The 24,706-nt window shown below is 50.3% G+C and overlaps 1 protein-coding gene across 6 annotated transcripts in view; it reads left to right on the top strand.

Moving 5' to 3' along the window:
* LOC140403323 (adhesion G protein-coupled receptor L1-like) overlaps nucleotides 1–24,706 on the top strand; it is a 1,433,961-nt gene that overhangs the window by 1,332,892 nt on the left and 76,363 nt on the right. For all 6 annotated transcript variants that reach the window (XM_072491182.1, XM_072491186.1, XM_072491185.1 and 3 more), the window contains 2 exons: nucleotides 8,945–9,118; nucleotides 15,707–15,916. In XM_072491182.1, the coding sequence (XP_072347283.1) occupies nucleotides 8,945–9,118; nucleotides 15,707–15,916 (384 nt within the window). The remainder of the gene's footprint in view (nucleotides 1–8,944; nucleotides 9,119–15,706; nucleotides 15,917–24,706) is intronic.

Here is a 24,706-nt window from a genome sequence, read left to right on the forward strand (position 1 = left end):
AAGAGCGTGAGCTGTGAGTCGGAGCGGAGATTTAAAAAGAGCAGGAGCTGAGAGTCGCGGAGATTTAAAAAGAGCGTGAGCTGCAATTCGGAGCGCTGGTTTAAAAAGAGCAGGAGCAGCGAGTCGGAGCGGAGATTTAAAAAGAGCGGGAGCTGAGAGTCAGAGCGGAGATTTAAAAAGAGCAGGAGCTGCGAGTCGGAGCGGATATTTAAAAAGAGCCGGAGATGCGATTCGCAGCGGAGATTTAAAAAGAGCGGGAGCTGAGAGTCTGAGCGGAGAGTTAAAAAGAGCAGGAGCTGCGAGTCGCGGAGATTTAAAAAGAGCGTGAGCTGCGAGTCGGAGCGGAGATTTAAAAAGAGCGGGACCTGCGAGTCGGAGCGGAGATTTAAAAAGAGCAGGAGCTGAGAGAGCGGAGATTTAAAAAGATCAAGAGCTGCTAGTCGGAGCGGAGATTTAAAAAGAGCGGGAGCTGAGAGTCGGAGCGGAGATTTAAAAAGAGCAGGAGCTGCGAGTCGGAGCGGGGATTTAAAAAGAGCGGGAGCTGCGAGTCGGAGCGGAGATTTAAAAAGAGCAGGAGCTGCGAGTCGGAGCAGAGATTTAAAAAGAGCGGGAGCTGCGATCGGAGCAGAGATTTATAAAGAGCGGGGGCTGCGAGTCGCGGAGGATTAAAAAGAGCGGGAGCTGCGAGTCAGAGCAGAGATTTAAAAAGAGCGGGAGCTGCGATCGGAGCAGAGATTTAAAAAGAGCGTGAGCTGCGAGTCGGAGCGGAGATTTAAAAAGAGCGGGAGCTGTGAGTCGGACCGGAGATTTAAAAAGAGCGTGAGCTGCGAGTCGGAGCGGAGATTTAAAAAGAGCGGGAGCTGAGAGTCGCAGAGATTTAAAAAGAGCGGGAGCTGTGAGTCGGAGCGGAGATTTAAAAAGAGCGGGAGCTGCGATCGGAGCAGAGATTTAAAAAGAGCGTGAGCTGCGAGTCGGAGCGGAGATTTAAAAAGAGTGGGAGCTGTGAGTCGGACCGGAGATTTAAAAAGAGCAGGAGCTGCGAGTCGCGGAGATTTAAAAAGAGCAGGAGCTGCGAGTCGGAGCGGAGATTTAAAAAGAGCAGGAGCTGCGAGTCGGAGCGGAGATTTAAAAAGAGCGGGAGCTGCGAGTCGGAGCGGAGATTTAAAAAGAGCAGGAGCTGCGAGTCAGAGCGGAGATTTAAAAAGAGCGGGAGCTGCGAGTCGGAGCGGAGATTTAAAAAGAGCGGGAGCTGTGAGTCGGAGCGGAGATTTAAAAAGAGTGGGAGCTGTGAGTCGGACCGGAGATTTAAAAAGAGCGGGAGCTGAGAGCCGGAGCGGAGATTTAAAAAGCGCAGGATCTGCGAGTCGGAGCGGAGATTTAAAAAGAGAGAGAGCTGTGAGTCGGAGCAGTGATTTAAAAAGAGCAAGAGCTGCGAGTCGGAGCAGAGATTTAAAAAGAGCGGGAGCTGCGAGTCGGAGCGGAGATTTAAAAAGAGCGGGAGCTGTGAGTCGGACCGGAGATTTAAAAAGAGCGGGAGCTGAGAGTCACGGAGATTTAAAAAGAGCAGGAGCTGCGAGTCGGAGCAGAGATTTAAAAAGAGCGGGAGCTGAGAGTCACGGAGATTTAAAAAGAGCAGGAGCTGCGAGTCGGAGCGGAGATTTAAAAAGAGCGGGAGCTGCGAGTCGGAGCGGAGATTTAAAAAGAGCGGGAGCTGCGATCGGAGCAGAGATTTAAAAAGAGCAGAAGCTGAGAGTAGCGGAGATTTAAAAAGAGCAGGAGCTGCGAGTTGGAGCCGAGATTTAAAAAGAGCGGGAGCTGCGAGTCGGAGCGGAGATTTAAAAAGAGCGGGAGCTGAGAGTCACGGAGATTTAAAAAGAGCAGGAGCTGCGAGTCGGAGCGGATATTTAAAAAGAGCCATAGATGCGATTTGGAGCGGAGATTTAAAAAGAGCAGGAGCTGAGAGAGCGGAGATTTAAAAAGAGCAAGAGCTGCGAGTCGGAGCAGAGATTTAAAAAGAGCGGGAGCTGAGAGTCGGAGCGGAGATTTAAAAAGAGCAGGAGCTGCGAGTCGGAGCGGAGATTTAAAAAGAGCAGGAGCTGAGGGAGCGGCGATTTAAAAAGAGCAAGAGCTGCGAGTCGGAGCGGAGATTTAAAAAGAGCGGGAGCTGAGAGTCGGAGCGGAGATTTAAAAAGAGCAGGAGCTGCGAGTCGGAGCGGAGATTTAAAAAGAGCAGGAGCTGCGAGTCGGAGCGGAGATTTAAAAAGAGCAGGAGCTGCGAGTCGGAGCAGAGATTTAAAAAGATAGGGAGCTGCGATCGGAGCAGAGATTTATAAAGAGCGGGAGCTGCGAGTCGCGGAGGATTAAAAAGAGCGGGAGCTGCGAGTCAGAGCAGAGATTTAAAAAGAGCGGTAGCTGAGAGTCACGGAGATTTAAAAAGAGCAGGAGCTGCGAGTCGGAGCGGAGATTTAAAAAGAGCGGGACTGTGAGTCGGAGCGGAGATTTAAAAAGAGCAGGAGCTGAGAGTCGGAGCAGAGATTTAAAAAGAGCGAGAGCTGAGAGTCGCGGAGATTTGAAAAGACCGGGAGCTGCGAGGGACACCTCTGGACAGCAGGCTGAAATTAAAAACCAATTCAGGAGTGACATCACAGCAAAACAATAAGTTCATTGGCTGGTGTTATCTTGCGGGGCGCAGAGGTTGCTGAGTGAGTGCTTGCTGAGAAGGGGAGTGAATAACAGGTAAGCTCTTTCATTTTTTTCTTTTTTTATCTAGAGGGGATGGCAGGGAAGGTAGTGCAATGTTCCTTCTGCAGAATGTTTGATGTGAGGTACGCCGTCAGTGTCCCTGCTGATTTCATCTGTGGGAAGTGCACCCATCTCCAGCTCCTCAGAAACCGCGTTAGGGAACTGGAGCTGGAGCTGGATTAACTTTGGATCATTCGGGAGGCAGAGGTGGTCACAGATAGAAGCTTCAGGGATGTAGTTACTCCGAAGAAAGATAGATGGGTGACGGTGAGAGGGGCTGGGAGGAAGCAGTCAGTACAGGGATCCCCTGTGGTCGTTCCCCTTAGTAACAAGTATACCGCTTTGGATACTGTTGGGGGGGGGTACTTACCAGGGGTAAGCCATGGGGTACAGGTCTCTGGCATGGAGTCTGTCCCTGTTGCTCAGAAGGGAAGGGGGGAGAGGAGTAGAGCATTTGTCATTGGAGACTCCATAGTTAGGGGGATAGGTAGGAGATTCTGTGGGAACGAGAGAGACTCGCGGTTGGTGTGTTGCCTCCCAGGTGCCAGGGTGCATGATGTCTCGGATCGTGTTTTCGGGATCCTTAAGGGAGAGGGGGAGCAGCCCCAAGTCGTGGTCCGCATAGGTACCAACGACATAGGTAGGAAAAGGGATAGGGATGTAAGGCAGGAATTCAGGGAGTTAGGGTGGAAACTTAGATCTAGGACAAACAGAGTTATTATCTCTGGGTTGTTACCCGTGCCACGTGATAGCGAGACGAGGAATAGGGAGAGAGAGGAGTTGAACACGTGGCTACAGGTATGGTGCAGGAGGGAGGGTTTCAGATTTCTGGATAATTGGGGCTCATTCTGGGGTCGGTGGGACCTCTACAAACGGGATGGTCTACACCTGGACCAGTGGGGTACAAATATCCTGGGGGGGAAATTTGCTAATGCTCTTCGGGAGGGTTTAAACTAGTACAGCAGGGGCTTGGGAAACTGAATTGTAGCTCCAGTATACAGGAGGTTGAGAGTAGTGAGGTCATGAGTAAGGTTTAAAAGTTGCAGGAGTGTACCGGCAGGCAGGAAGGTGGTTTAAAGTGTTTCTTCTTCAATGCCAGGAGCATCCGGAATAAGGTGGGTGAACTTGCGGCATTGGTTGGTACCTGGGACTTCGATGTTGTGGCCATTTCGGAGACTTGGATAGAGCAGGGACAGGAATGGTTGTTGCATGTGCCGGGGTTTACATATTTCAGTAAGCTCAGGAAAGGTGGTAAAAGAGGGGGAGAGGTGGCATTGTTAGTCAAGGACAGTATTACGGTGGCAGAAAGGACGTTTGATGAGGACTCGTCTACTGAGGTAGTATGGGCTGATGTTGGAAACAGGAAAGGAGAGGTCACCCTGTTAGGGTTTTCTATAGGCCTCCGAAAAGTTCCAGAGATGTAGAGGAAAGGATTGCAAAGATGATTCTGGATAGGAGCGAAAGCAACAGGGTAGTTGTTATGGGGGACTTTAACTTTCAAAATATTGACTGGAAACGCTAAAGTTCGAGTACTTTAGATGGGTCTGTTTTTGTCCAATGTGTGCAGGAGGGTTTCCTGACACAGTATGTAGATAGGCCAACGAGAGGTGAGGCCATATTGGATTTGGTACTGGGTAATGAACCAGGCCAGGTGTTAGATTTGGAGGTAGGTGAGCACTTTGGTGATAGTGACCACAATTCCATTGCGTTTACTTTAGTGATGGAAAGGTGTAGGTATATACTGCAGGGCAAGAGTTATATCTGGGGGAAAGGCAATTATGATGCGATGAGGCAAGACTTAGGATGCATCGGATGGAGAGGAAAACTGCAGGGGATGGGCACAATGGAAATGTGGAGCTTGTTCAAGGAACAGCTACTGCGTGTCCTTGATAAGTATGTACCTGTCAGGTAGGGAGGAAGTGGTCGAGCAAGGGAACCGTGGTTTACTAAAGCAGTCGAAACACTTGTCAAGAGGAAGAAGGAGGCTTATGTAAAGATGAGACATGAAGGTTCAGTTAGGGCGCTCGAGAGTTACAAGTTAGCTAGGAAGGACCTAAAGAGAGAGCTAAGAAGAGCCAGGAGGGGACATGAGAAGTCTTTGGCAGGTAGGATCAAGGATAACCCTAAAGCTTTCTATAGATATGTCAGGAATAAATGAATGACTAGGGTAAGAGTAGGGCCACTCAAGGACAGTAGCGGGAAGTTGTGCTTGGAGTCCGAGGAGATAGGAGAGGTGCTAAATGAATATTTTTCGTCAGTTTTCACACAGGAAAAAGACAATGTTGTCGAGGAGAATCTGAGATTCAGGCTACTAGACTAGAAGGGTTTGAGGTCATAAGGAGGAGGTGTTAGCAATTCTGGAAAGTGTGAAAATAGATAAGTCCCTGGGTCAGATGGGATTTATCCTAGGATTCTCTGGGAAGCTAGGGAGGAAATTGCTGAGCCTTTGGCTTTGATCTTTAAGTCATCTTTGTCTACAGGAATTGTGCCAGAAGACTGGAGGATAGCAAATGTTGTCCCCTTGTTCAAGAAGGGGGAGTAGAGACAACCATGGTAACTATAGACCAGTGAGCCTTACGTCTGTTGTGGGCAAAATCTTGGAAACGTTTATAAGAGATAGGATGTCCAATCATCTGGAAAGGAATAATTTGATTAGAGATAGTCAACATAGTTTTGTGAAGGGTAGGTCATGCCTCACAAACCTTATTGAATTCTTTGACCAAACAGGTGGATGAGGGTAAAGCAGTTGATGTGGTGTATATGGATTTCAGTGAAGCGTTTGATAAGGTTCCCCACGGTAGGCTACTGCAGAAAATACGGAGGCATGGGATTCAGGGTGATTTAACAGTTTGGATCAGAAATTGGCTAATTGGAAGGAGACAAAGGGTGGTGGTTGATGGGAAATGTTCAGACTGGAGTCCAGTTACTAGTGTACCACAAGGATCTGTTTTGGGGCCACTGCTGTTTGTCATTTTTATAAATGACCTGGAGGAGGGCGTAGAAGGATGGGTGAGTAAATTTGCAGATGACACTAAAGTCGGTGGAGTTGTGAACAGTGCAGACGGATGTTACAAGTTACAGAGGGATATAGATAAGCTGCAGAGCTGGGCTGAGAAGTGGCAAATGGAGTTTAATGCAGAAAAGTGTGAGGTGATTCATTTTGGAAGGAATAACAGGAAGACAGAGTACTGGGCTAATGGTAAGATTCTTGGCAGTGTGGATGAGCAGAGAGATCTCGGTGTCCATGTACATAGATCCCTGAAAGTTGCCACCCAGGTTGAGAGGGTTGTTAAGAAGGCGTACGGTGCGTTAGCTTTTATTGGTAGACGGATTGAGTTTCGGAACCATGAGGTCATGTTGCAGCTGTACAAAACTCTGGTGCGGCAGCATTTGGAGTATTGCGTGCAATTCTGGTCGCCGCATTATAGGAAGGATGTGGAAGCATTGGAAAGGGTGCAGAGGAGATTTACCAGAATGTTGCCTGGTATGGAGGGAAGATCTTATGAGGAAAGGCTGAGGGACTTGAGGCTGTTTTCGTGAGAGAGAAGAAGGTTAAGAGGTGACTTAATTGAGGCATACAAGATGATCAGAGGATTGGATAGGGTGGGCAGTGAGAGCCTTTTTCCTCGGATGGTGATGTCTTGCACGAGGGGACATACCTTTAAATTGAGGGGAGATAGAAAAAAAAACAGATGTCAGAGGTAGGTTCTTTACTCAGAGAGTAGTAAGGGTGTGGAATGCCCTGCCTGCAACAGTAGAGGACTCGCCAACACTAAGGACATTCAAATGGTCATTGGATAAACATATGGACGAAAAGGGAATAGTGTAGATGGGCTTTAGAGTGGTTTCACAGGTCGGGGCAACATCGAGGGCCGAAGGGCCTGTACTGCGCTGCAATGTTCTATGTTAAAATATAAGGGGTCGCTCATTTAAAATGGAAATGAGCTGAATATTTTTCTCTTTCTCGTGAGTCTTTGCAACACTCTTCCTCAAAAGGCAGATGGAGGCAGAACCTTTGAATTTCTAAGGCAGAGCTGGATAGATCCTTGGTTAACGAGGGGGGAGACAGGTTGACGGGGGTCGGCAGAAATGTGGGGGTGAGGTCACAATCAGATATGTCACGGGGCGGTACGGTGGCGCAGTGGTTAGCACTGCTGCCTCACAGCTCCAGGGACCCGGGTTCAATTCCCGCCTCGAGTGACTGTCTGGAGTTTGCACTTTCTCCCCCGTGTCGGCGTGAGTTTCCTCAGAGTGCTCCGGTTTCCTCCCACAGTCCAAATATGCGCAGGTTAGGGGGATTGGCCGCGCTAAATTGCCCAAAAAGGTTAGGTGGGGCCACTAGGTTACGGGGATAGGGTGGAGGCGTGGGCTGAAGTAGGGTGCTCTTTCCAAGAGCCGGTGCTGACTGAATGTCCTCCTTCTGGAGTGTAAATGCCATGATTCTATGAATGGCGAATCAGGCTTTAAGGGCCGAATGGTCTACTTTTTTTCCCATTCAGTATTGCCCTAGTTGCCCTTGAACTGAGTATCGTGGTCGGCCGTTTCAGAGAGCAATTAAGAGTCAACCACATTGCTGTGGGTCTGGAGTCACAAGTAGGCCAGACCGGGTAAGGGGGGCAGATTTCCTTCCCTGAAAGGGCATTAATGAACCAGAAGGGGTTGAAGGACAATCGACAATGGGTTCATGGTCGTGATTAGACTTTATTACGTTCAGATTTCACCATCCGCCGTGGTGGGATTTGAACGCAGGTCGAACCCAGGCATTAGCCTGGCTTTCTGGATTACTAGTCCAGTGACAATGCCACCACGCCCCTCCCTCCCCTGCTCCTCCTAATTCGCATGTTCAGAAGTAGCAGAACCAGTCCAATGTAAAATCTGCTTCAATCAAACATGGGCCACACTTCAGCATCAGGAACAGAGTGCTCCTACGGACTTCAAAGTCTTTTCAGATATTTCACCCCCATTATTTGACAGAATGTGCATATAAAATGAGGGGGGCATTGCTTCATCAGTGAAACATGTTCGAGTCAGTGGCAGCACTCACATCTCTGGCACAGAATCTAGGATGACTGTACAGTGCAGTAGTGCAGGAGAGCTACACTGCCGGATGTTGGAACGTTCACATGAGGTCTCACTCTGCTGCTCTGGTAGATAGAAACAATTCACTGGCGCCATTTGGAGATAGCTCAGCCACCAGGTATCATGGCTAAAACTCACCCCTCCCTCAATGCAGATTCGCTGCATTCTCACCGCCTTGCCGTTAATGGGATCTTGCTGTGCGAAAAATAGCTGTTAATTCTGGCTGCATAACAACAGTGACCATGCTTAAAAATTCATTGGCTGTGGAGCACTCTGGCCCATCCCAAGGACATGAAACACTCAAGGAATGCACGTTCTTCCCGCTGTGTACATCATTCTATTGTCCAACCTGTTCCTACATCAGGGGCGTCATTCTCCGCCGGCGGGAGTCTCCGTTTTGCCGGCGCCCGGGGGGTTTCCCGACGGCGTGGGGCTGCCCCACAATGGGAAACCCCATTGACCGGCCGGTGTTACGGAGACTCCCGCCGGCCGGTCGGGGCAGAAATGTGGCGGGGCGGGTCAGAGAATTTCGCCCCAGATCTCTGGCCAGAGGGAGCTCAGACCCACATCTCGAGGAGGCAGGTCCTGAATCTGCCCCAGCCAAAACAGAGATCCAACTGCATGTTGCTGGTTACCTGCCCTCCTCCGATACCAGCGTGGTGCGCGTCCCCCGATTGCAATCGCTCCGCACAGAATGTGGCGTGGACACAAGTTCAAGGTGAGGTGCGGGAGGTTTAGGGGGGGGGGATTTGAGGAAAAACCTTTGTACCCAGAGGGTGGTGACGGTCTGGAACGCGCTGCCTGGGAGGGTGGGAGAGGGGGGGTTACCTCACATCCTTTAAAAAAGTGCCTGGATGAGTGAGCACTTGGCACATCTTAACATTCAAGGCTCTGAGCCAAGTGCTGGCAGATGGGATTAGGTGGGCGGGTCAGGTGTTTTTCATACGTCGGTGCAGACTCGATGGGCCGAACGGCCTCTCTAGCGCTGTATTATTCAGTGAGTCCGTGGGTGACGGGACTCTGTAGGATGGAGTGAGTGGGATTGGGAGTGACTCATGTTGGCGTCATGTGCATTTTTTTTTTTTGCGGTGCCCAGGATTTCAATGATATTTTTCTCTTGCAGTCAAAGCACCATTTCAACGCCAACTGCTCCTTCTGGAATTACTCGGAACGAACCATGATGGGCTTCTGGTCCTCACAAGGCTGTCGACTGATTGAAAGCAACAGAACTCACACTGCCTGTGCATGCAGTCACCTGACCAATTTTGCGGTGCTGATGGCTCACAGGGAGATTTTGGTGAGTGCCGCTACGACATTTGAAGTGATGTTCTCTCATTTATTCTTCAACAAGATGTGGGTGTCCCACCTGACCCATCTCCCCATCTAACCCATCTACCCACCTCAACCCCCTCACCCGCCTCAACCACCTCACCTACCGACCCACCCACCTACCTCACCCATCTACCCAGTTCAGCCACCTACTCCGCTCCTACGGAGTTCCCCAAGTTACGCCGATCTCCTCGTTTCCCTGAGAATTGTGATCGGAAGCCTCTGGAAGAAATGCTGAGTGGCGTCAAGTCGAGAGGAGTCTCCAGCCACGGTGGCGACCCCCAACATCGCTGTTTGGAAGATCCCAGCGCATTATCACATTGATGTTTGTGAGAGCTCGCTGGGAGTGAGTGAACTACCAAGCTTCCTCCATTGCAATAAAAATATTTCATCCGGAACATAAAAGCAGGAGTAGGCCGTTCGGCCCCTCGAGTTTGTTCCACCATTACACTGGATCACAGCTGAACCTCTACTTCAATGTCACGTCCCTGCAATGTCCCCATTTTCCGGCGAGCAACAGACGGGATAGGCAGGATGGCCTCTTCCTGACGCGCAAATTGTTCTACGTTTCCTTAAAAAGCTGAAGTGGAGAATGACAGTCCGCGAATTGCTCCTCAGGGGAGCCAGCACAGAGACAATGGACCAAATGGCCTCCTTTCCCTTTGAAACCTTCACTGTTGAAAAATCTATCAATCTCTTTCTCGCACATACTCCACGATTGAGACCATGTCAAAGATCCACCAGCCTCTGAATGAAGAGATTCTTCCTCCTCTCAGTCCTAAGGTGGGATTTTCAAATCTCCCCCACCCAGCCCATTTTCCAGCAATGCAGATGGCCCACCATTAGATGATGATGGGATATTCCAGTCCCGCACATATCTACGGGGATTTATAAGAACATAAGAACTAGGAGCAGGTGTAGGCCATCTGGCCCCTCGAGCCTGCTCCGCCATTCAATGAGATCATGGCTGATCTTTTGTGGACTCGGCTCCACTTTCCGGCCCGAACACCATAACCCTTAATCCCTTTATTCTTCAAAAACTATCTATCTTTATCTTGAAAATATTTAATGAAGGAGCCTCAACTGCTTCACTGGACAAGGAATTCCATAGATTCACAACCCTTTGGGTGAAGAAGTTCCTCCTAAACTCAGTCCTAAATCTACGTCCCCTTATTCTGAGGCTAGGCCCCTTAGTTCTGCTTTCACCCGCCAGTGGAAACAACCTGCCCGCATCTATCCTATCTACTCCCTTCATAATCTTATATGTTTCTATAAGATCCCCCCTCATCCTTCTAAATTCCAACGATTTCAGTCCCAGTCTACTCAACCTCTCCTCGTAATCCAAACCCCTCAGCTCTGGGATTAACCTAGTGAATCTCCTCTGCACTCCCTCCAGTGCCAGTACGTCCTTTCTCAGGTAAGGAGACCAAAACTGAACACAATACTCCAGGTGTGGCCTCACTCACACCTTATACAATTGCAGCTTAACCTCGTGTCCTGTCACCTCCGCCGCCACAGGTAATCCTGGCGGAGAACAGTGCCGGTAATTTCATCACAAACCACCTCGACCTTATTCTTGGGACTGTGACCCTGAGGTCAAGAAAAGGACAATACAAACGCAAGGTCTTTCTTTCCGCGTTCTGCGCGTTCTATTATTTAAAGAGGAGCCAAAACATTTTACGGCGACCCTCCCCAGGGGCGGGCATTCCTTCAAAACCCATTCTCCAGTAATTGGGCAAGGGAGTGAGCGTGGCCCAAGAGGGCCATGCCCGAGCAGGGTCCAACCTTCCAGAAAGGGGGACTAGAGGTGAGAAAACGGACCTAAAAGAAAAGGCTTCGCGCCGACAGTGGATCTATCCCCAGAGATCCAGTTCAGCTAATCAGAGACACCAATCCTCCTCATTCCTCTTTCTTGCACCTGTTTTGCTAGATCGTTAGAGTGATTTGCAGTAAGATGGTGGGAGCCAGGGAGACTTGAGTGCAGCATAAATACCTGTCTATGCCAGCTGGGCTCAATAGCCATTTTCCGTGTCATATGAAAATTCTATGTAGTCTGGGCTTCCAACTCATCCTCAAGCAGAAGGCAGCAGCCAAGGTGTAATATCCTTTATTCCTTCCAGTGTTTTCCATTGCTCGGTTCTTTCTCCTCCTTGTCTCAGATGACCTGCCCCATCATCCAATCAGACAAGGCCGCGTGGACAACACTCCACGCCTCCCAGTCAGAACTTGGCCGGTTCAAACCTCTGGACCAGCAAATTGTGCTCAGGTTTGGAGTTGCATTTCCTGCAACAGCGACTACGGTTAAATTCGCTGGGAAGCACTTTGGGGTTCCCGTTATGGTTCAAAAGTGCAATTCTTCTCTTTCTTTGCTCCTGCTATTTTATCTCTGAGCATTTTTATATTTTCGCCCCCGGTTTCTCGGACTCTCTTCTATTTCCGTTTCACGATGTGGAGATGCCGGCGTTGGACTGGGGTGAGCACAGTGAGAAGTCTTACACCAGGTTAAAGTCCAACAGGTTTGTTTCGAATCACCCGCTTTCGGAGCACTGCTCCTTCCTCAAGTGAAGGGTACCTCTTCATTCACCTGAGGAAGGAGCAGCGCTCCGAAAGCTAGTGATTTGAAACAAACCTGTTGGACTTTAACCTGGTGTTGTAAGACTTCGTACTGTGATTTCCGTTTCAGTTACAGGTTAGATGCTGACCACATTAGATTGCATCTCACTCGCTCTCTCTCGCTCTCTCGACTGCTGCATCGATGCACTCCATTCTGTCTGCTTCCCTTACCCGCTGTAAACTCTCCCTGCTTCTGTTCCAAGATTTGCGGGCGTCCTGCTCTTCAAGTTCCACCGTCCTTGAGAGCGGAAGGGAAGCGGTGACCTCCCTAACCTGCAGCCAACTCTGAGGTGAGGTTAGGCCAAGCACTCTGGCACTGTGGCACCTTGGCGGTTACCCCTCAGCCCCAGAGCAAGCCCCCCCCCCCCCCGCACCGCCCCGTGTTGGCAGAGATCTCAACTTCAACTCTTGCAGCAATTAGCAGCCCCACCTACTGGAGGCGAAGAGGTGAGCGATTGCCTCAGGTTAGGCAAGGCTCCCTCCAGAGGTACCCGCTCTGAATGACTAATGGTTCCGCGCCAAAGCGGGTGGGACAGGAAAGGCCAGGAGGTGACCCGATTTGAATGTGCCAGAGCTCTCCGAGCGCTGCAGGAAGGCAATAATTCAGTCTCGCATCTGACTGATTCGCAGCTAAGTTGAACCAAGCTGACCCCCCCTAAAGATGCAGCAGTGCAAGAAATCATTTGCAATTCGAGACCAGTGAAAACCAAGGTCAAGTTTGTAACTAAACTTTCCACATATTTTGGCCCGTGGTCTGTTACTTTTCCAGCTGTTTCTCTGGCTGCTATCCACATGTGTCAACCTAGCAGAAATGTAGGAAGTAATGTTGATTTTGGCGGGGTGGGGGGGGGGGCGCGCAGCTAGAACATAGAACATAGAACATAGAAAATACAGCACAGAACAGGCCCTTCGGCCCACGATGTTGTGCCGAACCTTTGTCCTAGATTAATCATAGATTATCATTGAATTTACAGTGCAGAAGGAGGCCATTCGGCCCTTTGAGTCTGCACCGGCTCTTGGAAAGAGCACCCTACCCAAACTCAACACCTTCACCCAACACCAAGGGCAATTTGGACATTAAGGGCAATTTATCATTGGCCAATTCACCTAACCTGCACATCTTTGGATTGTGGGAGGAAACCGGAGCACCCGGAGGAAACCCACGGAGGCTACACGGGTAAACCTTCATTTATTGCCCAGACTTTGGGAGTTAAGGGCTTAGAACATAGCATAGGATTGCAATCCCATGCAGGCCAGGCCAGACAATTGCCAAAAGGCCATTAAGCGGCCAGTTGGGTTTCGCCAGAGACATTTATCTATAAATTACCCGAGTTATTGATTTTCATTTTGGACGTCCCCCGGGTTGGATTTTACCTCAGGGTCTTTCAGTCCAGAACCAGAACCCCTAAGTATTCCCGTCAATTGCAGATCAATGATGACCCGTTAACCTGTAGACGAGCCTGGCCCTTTAAGGTTGCTGGGCCCAAGCCTCCTCCCATGGGGCTCGTGGCTCAGTGACGTGAAATGAGGCCATTCTCCTGGAGCTAGTTCTGTCCCTTTCCATCGCCTGGAGTTGGACCGTATTATGATCCCGGGCCAGACCCCAACAGTGGCTAGGATACTGGACAGAAACCTCCAGATTTTATTTTCATTTGTTAAGACTTTGAGGAAAAGGGACTTCACTCCAGGACTGATTTCACGAAAAATAGGTTATGGGATATTTAAACAAACAGTATTAAAACATTTTCAACATCACACAAGAAAATTGCTTACAATTACCCCTTAAACAATGCTAATCAATGCAGTGACACATTAACCCTTAACTGCTATCCTTACTTCCACTCAAACAACTAAACCATTTCAGCTCTCAATCCACTTTTAAATACAGTTAGCAGGCTCAGTAAAGCAATGTCTGTACAGAGATGTCTTTTGAGTCTGTTTGAAAAGATAGATCTGAACCCTGTCAGAACCACGCAGAATCTCTGGCCGTATTTCTCCAGTAAACCTTCTTAGCTTGCCTTCTAACCACAAAGTTAAACCCTGAACCTCAACTCCCGACAGCTTCAATCCCTGGCTCCTCCCATTAACTCTATCATCTCACTGATCTGAACAAAATGGGCGGGATCTACCGGAGGCGATGCGCTCGGAAAGCAGCATGGCGCAATATGACCAGGAGAGGCTGGGAGATCCCACTTCCGGGATCCACCTGGCTTGCCACAACTCACGAGATCTAAGGCGATCTCGCGACGCGTTGCAATGTGAATCCCACCCAGTGGGCAGGAACTCTTTCTGGCAAATCCGCATACTAGAGTGAGACAGCTAGTCTCACTCTAATAATAATAATAGTAATCACTTATTGTCACTAGTAGGCTTCAGTGAAGTTACTGTGAAAAGCCCCTGGTCGCCACATTCCGGCGCCTGTTCGGGGAGGCCGGTACGGGAATTGAACCCGCGCTGCTGGCATTGTTCTGCATTCCAAGCCAGCAGTTTAGCCCACTGTGCTAAACCATCTGCTGGCTGGTTCCCGAGGTCTGACCAAGGTGTGGGATCTAACCTCCTCGCCTTGGAGACTCCAGGTGAGCGCCGTTCAGTCCTGGTCTCCACAAACCGGGGCCAGATGGGACGGCACTCATGGGCATCTCCAGGTGATTGGAAGCCCCAAGATGCATGCCGTCTGGCAGGATGGTACCCTGGCACTGACAGCCTGGCACCCTGGCAGTCCACCTGGGTGTCAGTCTGGCCCTGTCAAGGTGCCAAGCTGGCATTTATTTGCATGGCGACGATTGGACCGGGGTGTGCCCTGCAGGGGTGTGAGGGTGCAAGAAGGCCCAAGGTTCTCCTTATAGTGGGTTGGGGCTTGGGGGGGGATTCACTTCTGGGGGTTTAAGAGATCAGGACGCCATTTAAAAACGCATCCCGATCTCTTGCTACATTGAGGAGTTCCGGCGAGCGGAGTTCCTCAGTGCAGAAAACAGGGCTAAGTGCGGCCTCGTCGTGGAGCTCCCGCTGAGGCCCCCAATATACCCGGTTAGGCATTAGATAGCGGGTGTTTCTCGGTGCTCCGAGCATCAGGAAACAACCGGATACTCTCGCGCTATGGAACCCTGTCCGCATTTGGGTAGATCATCTCTAATTAACTACTCCACAGGGAAATCTCAATATAAATAAAAATCCAAACTTTTACGATGCTTTAATTACACTTCTGTCCCCCAAAAGACAGAGGTTATTAAAAACATGACTGCAGCAGTCAGACACACACACTAACCGAGGCTTTTAACCCTTACTGCACCAAATACATTTAATACAATATATCGGAAATCCCACACTCCCCATGGGCAGCTCTAGAATGACGGCTTGGCTTAAATTACCAGGGCCCATGGCTTAAACTGACGCAGAGCAAGGGCCTTTCAATGCGCCAAGAACACAGGTTCACGCTTGACGTTTGCCAACATGGGCCACTGTAACCTAACCAGCAGCCAGGTGGCAACTTTGCTCAGCTACAGCAGCGTGCGCTGCACCACCCGATGGGTTGGGTGTGGCGTGGATTGAGGAGGGTGGCAAACTAAATGACTTCCAAGGAGACCTGGAAAGGAGCTCGTCACTTCACGTGCTCCATTTCTCTTTCCATTTTTCACAAGGTCCCGCCAGCTTTAAGCAGGAATGAGGAGGGGGAGGGGTGGGAGGGGGTCCTGTTGACTGGATGGTCAGAGTGGATCAGGTTGGTGCTGACAGCACAGTGTTCGATCCCCGTTCCGCTGGGCTGGATTCGGGCGCCTCCCTCCTTGACCCTATGTGCGTTGGCGATGGTGTGGCGCCGTGGGGGGGGGGGGGGTGGAATCAGCCTGTTTCAGAGCCTCTCTCTGTGTCCTGTCTGAGGGGTATTGCCGTTATCCGCGCCCTCCAACCTGCTGCTTACTTCACCGAGTTTCCTCTTCCCTCTCAGTACGAAGACCGCATGCACAAGCTGCTGCTCTCCGTTATCACCTGGGTGGGCATCGTCATCTCGTTGGTCTGCCTCACCATCTGCATCTCCACCTTTTGCTTCCTTCGAGGGATTCAGACGGACCGCAACACCATCCACAAGAACCTCTGCATCAACCTCTTCATCGCGGAATTAATCTTTCTCATCGGCATCAACAAAACCCAATACCAGGTGGGTCCCCAGGTATAAAGTTGCCAGCAGGTCAAAGGGGAAGGGTGAGGGTCAAGCACGTTGGCGTCAGCGTTTTTTTTTTCATTCTTTCAAGGGATGTGGGCGTCGCTGGCTAGGTCACAGCATTTGTTGCCCATCCTTAATTGCCCCTTGACAATGTAGTGGTGAGCCGGCCTCTTGAGCCGCTGCAGTCTGTGTGGTGCAGGTACACCCACAGTGCTGTTAGGGAGGGAGCGCCAGGATTTTGACCCAGTGACAGCGAAGGAACGGCCGATATATTTCCAAGTCAGGGTGGTGAGTGGCTTGGAGGGGGACTTGCAAAGGGTGGTGTTGAATGTATCTGCTGCCCTTGCCCTTCTAGATGGTGGTGATTGTGGGTTTGGAAAGTGCTGACTAAGAGCCTTGGTGAGTTTCGACAGTGCATCTTGTAGACGGTGCACACGGCTGCCACTGTGTGTCGGTGGTGGAGGGAGTGAATGTTTGTGGAAGGGGTGCCAATCAAGCGGGGCTGCTTTGTCCTGGATGGTGTCGAGCTTCTTGAGTGTTGTTGGAGCTGCACTCACCCAGGCAAATGGAGAGTGTTCCATTACACTCCTGACTTGTGCCTTGTAGATGGTGGACAGGCTTTTGGGGGGGATCAGGAGGAGAGTTACTCCCCGCAGGATTCCCAGCCTCTGACCTGCCTCTTGCAGCCTCAGTATTTACATGGTTGGTCCAGGTCAGTTTCTGGCCAAAGGTAACCCCCAGGATGTTGATCGTGTGGGATGCAGCGATGGGAATGCCATTGAATGTCAAGGGGGCGATGGTTAGATATTCTCGTGAGTGCGGGTCAGAGGAACGGTGAGGGCCCCTCTCCAATTTAGGGACTTCTGCTGAGTCGCTGCACACATGTCCTTATATTTGGGCGGCACGGTAGCACACGTGGATCGCACTGTGGCTTCACACAGCCAGGGTCCCAGGTTCGATTCCCCGCTGGGTCACTGTCTGTGCGGAGTCTGCACGTTCTCCCCGTGTCTGCGTGGGTTCCCTCCGGGTGCTCCGGTTTCCTCCCACAGTCCAAAGACGTGCAGGTTAGGTGGATTGGCCATGCTAAATTGCCCTTAGTGTCCAAAAAAGGTTAGGAGAGGTCATTGGGTTATGGGGATAGGGTGGAAGTGAGGACTTAAGTGGGTCGGTGCAGACTCGATGGGCCGAATGGCCTTCTGCACTGTACGTTCTATGTATCTATTGACGGAAGTACTGCAATAAAGACAACATGTGTAAGTGGGCCTATAGCAGTGCCTTTGATGTCTTTCACATCCCTGACACAGTCCATAAGACCATAAGACATAGGAGCGGAAGTAAGGCCATTCGGCCCATCGAGTCCACTCCACCATTCAATCATAGCTGATTTCAACTCCATTTACCCGCTCTCTCTCCATAGCCCTTAATTCCTCGAGAAATCAAGAATTTATCAACTTCTGTCTTAAAGACACTCAACGTCCCGGCCTCCACCGCCCTCTGTGGCAATGAATTCCACAGACCCACCACTCTCTGGCTGAAGAAATTTCTCCTCATCTCTGTTCTAAAGTGACTCCCTTTTATTCTAAGGCTGTGCCCCCGGGTCCTAGTCTCTCCTGCTAATGGAAACAACTTCCCTACATCCACCCTATCTAAGCCATTCATTATCTTGTAAGTTTCTATTAGATCTCCCCTCAACCTCCTAAACTCCAATGAATATAATCCCAGGATCCTCAGACGTTCATCGTATGTTAGGCCTACCATTCCTGGGATTATCCGTGTGAATCTCCGCTGGACCCGCTCCAGTGCCAGTATGTCCTTCCTGAGGTGTGGGGCCCAAAATTGCTCACAGTATTCTAAATGGGGCCTAACTAATGCTTTATAAAGCTTCAGAAGTACATCCCTGCTTTTATATTCCAAGCCTCTTGAGATAAATGACAACATTGCATTTGCTTTCTTAATTACGGACTCAACCTGCAAGTTTACCTTTAGAGAATCCTGGACTAGGACTCCCAAGTCCCTTTGCACTTCAGCATTATGAATTTTGTCACCGTCTAGAAAATAGTCCATGCCTCTATTCTTTTTTCCAAAGTGCAAGACCTCGCACTTGCTCACGTTGAATTTCATCAGCCATTTCTTGGACCACTCTCCTAAACTGTCTAAATCTTTCTGCAGCCTCCCCACCTCCTCCATACTACCTGCCCCTCCACCTATCTTTGTATCATCGGCAAACTTAGCCAGAATGCCCCCAGTCCCGTCATCTAGATCGTTAATATATAAAGAGAACAGCTGTGGCCCCAACACTGAACCCTGCGGGACACCACTTGTCACCAGTTGCCATTCCGAAAAAGAACCTTTTATCCCAACTCTCTGCCTTCTGCCTGACAGCCAATCGTCAATCCATGTTAGTACCTTGCCTCGAATACCATGGGCCCTTATTTTACTCAGCAGTCTCCCGTGAGGCACCTTTTGGAAGTCAAGATAGATAACATCCATTGGCTCTCCTTGGTCTAACCTATTTGTTATCTCTTCAAAGAACTCGAACAGGTTTGTCAGGCACGACCTCCCCTTACTAAATCCATGCTGGCTTGCCCTAATCCGACCCTGCACTTCCAAGAATTTAGAAATCTCACCCTTAACAATGGATTCTAGAATCTTGCCAACAACCGAGGTTAGGGGCTAATTGGCCTATAATTTTCCATCTTTTTCCTTGTTCCCTTCTTGAACAGGGGGGCTACAACAGCGATTTTCCAATCCTCTGGGACTTTCCCTGACTCCAGTGACTTTTGAAAGATCATAACTAACGCCGCCACTATTTCTTCAGCTATGTCCTTTAGAACTCTAGGATGTAGCCCATCTGGGCCCGGAGATAGTCGTACAAATGCAATTGAGTTGAGGTTGGTTACAATCAAATCAGGAGGTCTATGATTTAGATTTGGATTTTGATTTGGGTTTATTGTCAGGTGTACCGAGGTACAGTGAAAAGTATTGTTCTGTATACAGTCTAGACAGATCGTTCCATGCTAGAAAAACATAGGACATGCGATAAGTGCACAATGTAAATACATAGACACAGGCATCGGGTGAAGCTTACAGAGTGTAGGGCTGCACAGTGGAGCAATGTGTGGCGAGATCAGTTCAGTCCATAAGAGGGCCATTCAGGAGTCTGGTAACAGTGGGGAAGAAGCTGTTTTTGAATCTGTTGGTGCGTGTTCACAGACTTCTGTATCTCCCGCCCGATGGAAGAAGTTGGGCGGTACGGTGGTACAGTGGTTGGCGCTTCTGCCTCACAGCGCCAGGGACCCGGGTTCGATTCCCGGCTTGGGTCACTGTCTATGTGGGGTTTGCACGTTCTCTCCGTGTGTGCGTGGGTTTCCTCCGGGTGCTCCGGTTTCCTCCCACAGTTTAAAGATGTGCAGGTTAGGTGCAATGGCCGTGATAAATTGTCCCTTAGCACCCAAAGGTGGGGTTATTGGGTTATGGGGAGAGGGTGGGGACCTGACCCTAGGTAGGGTCCTCTTTCGGGGGGTCGGTACAGCCTGGATGGGCCAAATGGCCTCCTTCTGCACTGTAGGAATTCTACGATTCTAAGAGAGAGTAAAATAAATAAATAAATAACCTCTTATTGTCACAAGTAGGCTTACATTAACACTGCAATGATGTTACTGTGAAAAGCCCCTAGTCGCCACGTTCCGGCACCTGTTCGGGTACACTGAGGAAGAATTCCAAATTCTCAGCTGGTACGGGAATTGAACCCGCGCTGCTGGCCTTGGTCTTCATCACAACCCAGCTGTCTGGCCCACTGAGCTAAACCAGCCCACTAATCCTGGTGGGAGAGGTCTTTGATTATGCTGCCTGTTTTCCCAAGACAGCGGGAGGTGCAGAGTCAATGGATAGTCACTGCCAACCAGTGCGATATAGAGTCCCTGTGGCATCCAGTTCAACATACAATGTGCCAAGGTTTGTATGATGGCAATAGCGCTCAATCGAAACAGCTGGAACCCCCAGTTTGACAGGTATAGAGTATCGCACCGGAAACTGTGCTCGGCTGCGTCATTGTCTGTTGTGTATCAGTTGCGTCGGATGGAGGGTGTGGCATTATCATAAATGTATGAACTGCAAGGGTTAATGAGATGTCTAAATCAACCACTAGAGGGAGCTAGATGTACACGTATAAAATACATTATAAAAGGCCTTGTGGGGAGAGAATTTAAGGAGCTAGCTAGAGTACAGACTGAAGGAAAGATAGTGTGAGTGAGAGCACATCATGGTTAATATAATAGTGTAGAGATTAGTAGTGGATAAGTGTAGATTATATGTTAATTATCAACCGTGTATTGTACAGGAGTAAGTGTCGAATCCAATTAAGTAGTGTCAATAAACACTGGTTTAGCTGGGGCTGGTTTAGCACGAGTGGGCTAAAAAGCTGGCTTGTAATGCAGAACAAGGCCAGCAGCGCAGGTTCAATTCCCGTACCGGCCTCCCCGAACAGGCGCCAGAATGTGGCGACTAGGGGCTTTTCACAGTAACTTCATTGACGTCTACTTGTGACAATCAGCGATCATTATAGCTTTGTTCAATTTAAAAGCTATTTGTGGTCTTTGTGAACACTACGCGAACCTGAATTTAGCAACACAAACAACACCACAGAGGGTACCTAATGGGGTTTTCACTTGGGCCCATATAAAGAAGGTGGCTGAGTTAGGAGGTGTACGCCTGTCCCTTTCCCCTCTGTAAATAAATGTCAAACTGAGTGAAGATTGCCTCCAGTTGCAAATAGCTTTCTGGAATATGAACAATGGCGACCATGATCTCTGATGGATCTTGTCAAACCCCATCTGCTGGTAAGCTCAGTGAAGAGCACAGGAATCTGTTATTTCACACGCCATTGCAGACTCTCAACTAGCTGCAGCAAAGGCAATGACAGTTTGGTTTTTTTTATATGATTTGAAATCGGGCAATTCCGCATTAAAAATAACACCAACCATCTGTGTCTCTGGCACGCTTGACGGAAGCTCCTTTTGTACTGCTGCGGAAATGTCAGCTTCGGGGGCGGCCGCTTTACAAGCCTGCCGGCAAATGGGCCCTGCCTCCGTCAGGCTGATGAAGGGCTGTCGGTTCCAAGTGTTCATCTGAGCTATCGATCGGCACGATTCGTCAAACCAACCTTGACAAATTACTCGCTGCGGGAGTCTATCCTCGACATGGTTCGTGTTGCCGTTCGCTGTTGAAGCCTGGCGATCTCCCAGTGCTTGCCGTAAATCCCTCGTGGCAGTACCACTCTCAAAACCTGGGCCCAGCCTCAGCAGAATTGGACTCCCTATCCCAAACAGCTAGAGGTGTGCCTCGGGCCCAGACAACCTGAGGCCCTCGTTTAAATGCTGGAGGCGGGTTCTTGCCTCGTTTTGTTTTATAAATTTAGAGTACCCAATTCAATTTTGTTCCAATTAAGAGGCAATTTAGCGTGGCCAATCCGCCTACCCTGCACATCTTTGGGTTGTGGGGGCGAAACCCACGCAGACACGGGGAGAATGTGCAAACTCCACACGGGCAGTGACCCAGAGCCGGGATCGAACCTGGGACCTCGGCGCCGTGACGCTAACCACTGCGCCACCGTGCTGCCTCTTGCCTCGTTTAAACATCGGGAGAGATTTACCTTCTCCGTTGAGGGTCGGCCCTCTGCAGGAGCGACTCGCCAAGTCCCCGCCTCCCCGCCCCCTCCCCTCGTGGCCCCGTTTTTTGTTCTCTCTCTCTTCCCCCGTCAGACAATTTTGATTTTCCTTTCCGGTGCGCACCTCCTCCGCCCGCGTTCTGGGGCAACGCATTCCCGATCCTAACCGCCCGCTGCGTCAAGCAGCAACAAAAAAAAAAATGTCTTTTTCATGCTGGCCGTTGCTTATTTTGCCGCTTTAATTATCGGGGAGGACTGCCCGACCTCCACCCCGCTGGGCCTCAATTTTATTTTAAAAAAAAAAACAAATGAAAACAATTGCTGAAAACCAGGTTGCACAGGACTCCATTTGTGCTTAGAGACCCCCACTCTTTCTCCCCTCGGACTCCCCGAGACCACCAACATTTTGTTTTGTTAGAGCAATATCGAACATAGAACATACAGTGCAGAAGGAGGCCATTCAGCCCATCGAGTCTGCACCGACCCACTTAAGCCCTCACTTCCACCCTATCCCCATAACTCCTCCTACCCCTCCTAACACTTTGCACACTAAGGGGCAATTTAGCACGGCCAATCCACCTAACCTGCACATCTTTGGACTGTGGGTGGAAACCGGAGCACCCGGAGGAAACCCACGCAGACATGTGGGAGAACATGCAGACTCCACACAGACCCAGTGGGGAATCGAACCTGGGACCCTGGCGCTGTGAAGCCACAGTGCTATCCACTTGTGCTACCGTGCTGCCCACATGTCCTTGGGCCGAGGATAACTTTGACAACCCTGGATTAACTGCCCCGAGATTGCTACGAATTCCGCTACATAATGTGGGACAGGGGTCGCATAGGGTCCCGATAAGGCAGCGACTACTGGTTCTGTTCTCTGAAGGGCATTAGTGAACCTGGTTAGGTTTGGACAACAATCCAGTATCTTTTACGAACATCGTTGGATGTTAGGCCACAGATGAACAGATTTTTCAAATTCCACTTCAAAACTCGCCAGAGAGTGAGTGAACTGCATTGATAACTGATTCCAGAGCTACTGGGTCACCTCCGCTCCCAGCAACATAAATACCAGCTCGGGTAATATGTGTCGTATCCAGAGATTTGGCACCCACTCTGAAATCTTCAAGCTCTGCACAGCAGACTGCTTCTGACCTCCTTGCTCCATAATAAGGTAATGGGATGATACAAAATAAATCCATAGAATCCCTACACTGCAGAAGGCGGCCATTCGGCCCACCAATTCCGCACTGACCCTCGAAAGAGCACCCTACCTTGGCCCGCACCACTACACTATCCCCGTAACCCCACCTAACCGGTCCATGGGCAGCACAGTGGTTAGCACTGCTGCCTCGCAGTGCCGGGGACCCAGCTTGAATTCCAGCCTTGGACTGTCTGTGCGGAGTCTGCACGTTCTCCCCGTGTGTGCGTGGGTTTCCTCCGGGAGCTCTGGTTTCCTCCCACAGTCCAAACATGTGCAAGTTAGCCAGGTTGGATCGTGATAAAATTTCCCCAAAAGATTAGCTGGGGTTACGGGGAGAGGGCGGGGTAGTAGACCTAGGTTAGTCTCCACTTTCAGAGGGTTGGTGCAGACGCGATGGGCCGCATGGCTTCCTTCTGCACTGTAAGGATTCTATGATCATGACGGGACAATTTATCATGGCCAATCCACCCAACCTGCACATCTTTGGACTGTGGGAGGAAACCGGAGCACCCGGAGGAAACCCACGCAGACCTGGGGAGAACGTGCAGACTCCGCACAGTCACCCAAGGCCGGAATCAAACCCATGTCCCTGGCACTGTGAGGCAGCAGTGCTAACCACCGTGCCACCCTTTAGGAACAGAAGTCGGCCATTTTGCCCCTTCGACCTACAACGCCATTTGATCATGGCGGATCTTCTAAGTCGCTCCACCTTCCCACACCGTCCCCGTTTCCCTGAATACCCGAAAATCTATCGATCTTCCTCCTGAGTATACCCAATGACTGAGTATCTACAGCCCTCTCGGGGAGAAAATTCCAACATTCACGAACCCCTGATTGGAAATGTCACCTCAGACCACAGTGGGGCAAGAAGCCAGGGTAGGACAAGGAGCCAGCTCCAGAATCTGGTGCTTCTTCAGACTTATTCTCACGTGTACCGGGGTACAGTGAAAAGTGTTGGTCTGCGTACAGTCCAGGGAGATCGTTCCATACATGAAAACATAGGATATTCGATAAATACACAATGTAAATAGACCTGGACATCAGAGGCAGAGACGCTAACTCACTGTGCCACAAGACCTCACCAGACAACATTATGGGGGATTATTTGTACTCTGTATGATGCAGATTAGGCAGCATTTGGGATCCATTCTCAATTGAGCTCATTTTAAATTGATTTGGGACATTTTGATCCATATTAAATATGTGAAAATGTTGCACGACAAAGTAATTCACAACCAATTGAGACATAATTTCCTTTCTCAAGAGGTAATTTCTCAATGAAAATGAAGATATTATTTTTGACGTTTGTTTTTACTATTCACAGCTTGAATCCACCAAAAGCGTAGCCAGCCTCAACCCCGGCCCCGGGCCAAGCCTCAACCATAGCCTGGGCCCAGCCTCAACCCGGGGCCTCTGGACCCAGCCTCAACCCTGGCCACGGGGCCCAGCCTCAATGCAGGGCCTCGGGGCCCAGCCTCAACCCCAGTCCTGGGCCCAGCCTCAACCCGGGGCCTCTGGGCCCAGCTTCAACCCTGGCCACGGGGCCCAGCCTCAATGCGGGGCCTCGGGGCCCAGCCTCAACCCCAGTCCTGGGCCCAGTCCAACCCAGGGCCCAGTCTCAACGAGGAGCCTCGGGTCCAGCCTCAACCCCATTCCTGGGCCCAATCCAACCCAGGGCCCAGCCTCAACATGGAGCCTCGGGGCCCAGCCTCAACCCTAGTCCAGGGCCCAGTCCAACGCAGGGCCCAGCCTCAACCCCAGTCCAACCCAGGCCCCAGCCTTAACCCCAGCCCCAGGGCCCAATCCAATCACCAACCTCTGCTCAGTCCAACCCAGGGCCCAACCTCAACCCCAGTCCTGGGCCCAGTCCAACCCAGGCCCCAGCCTCAACCACAGCCCCAGAGCCCAGTCTAAA

Source organism: Scyliorhinus torazame, chromosome 27, assembly GCF_047496885.1.
Source record: "Scyliorhinus torazame isolate Kashiwa2021f chromosome 27, sScyTor2.1, whole genome shotgun sequence".
NCBI classification, from domain to species: domain Eukaryota; kingdom Metazoa; phylum Chordata; class Chondrichthyes; order Carcharhiniformes; family Scyliorhinidae; genus Scyliorhinus; species Scyliorhinus torazame.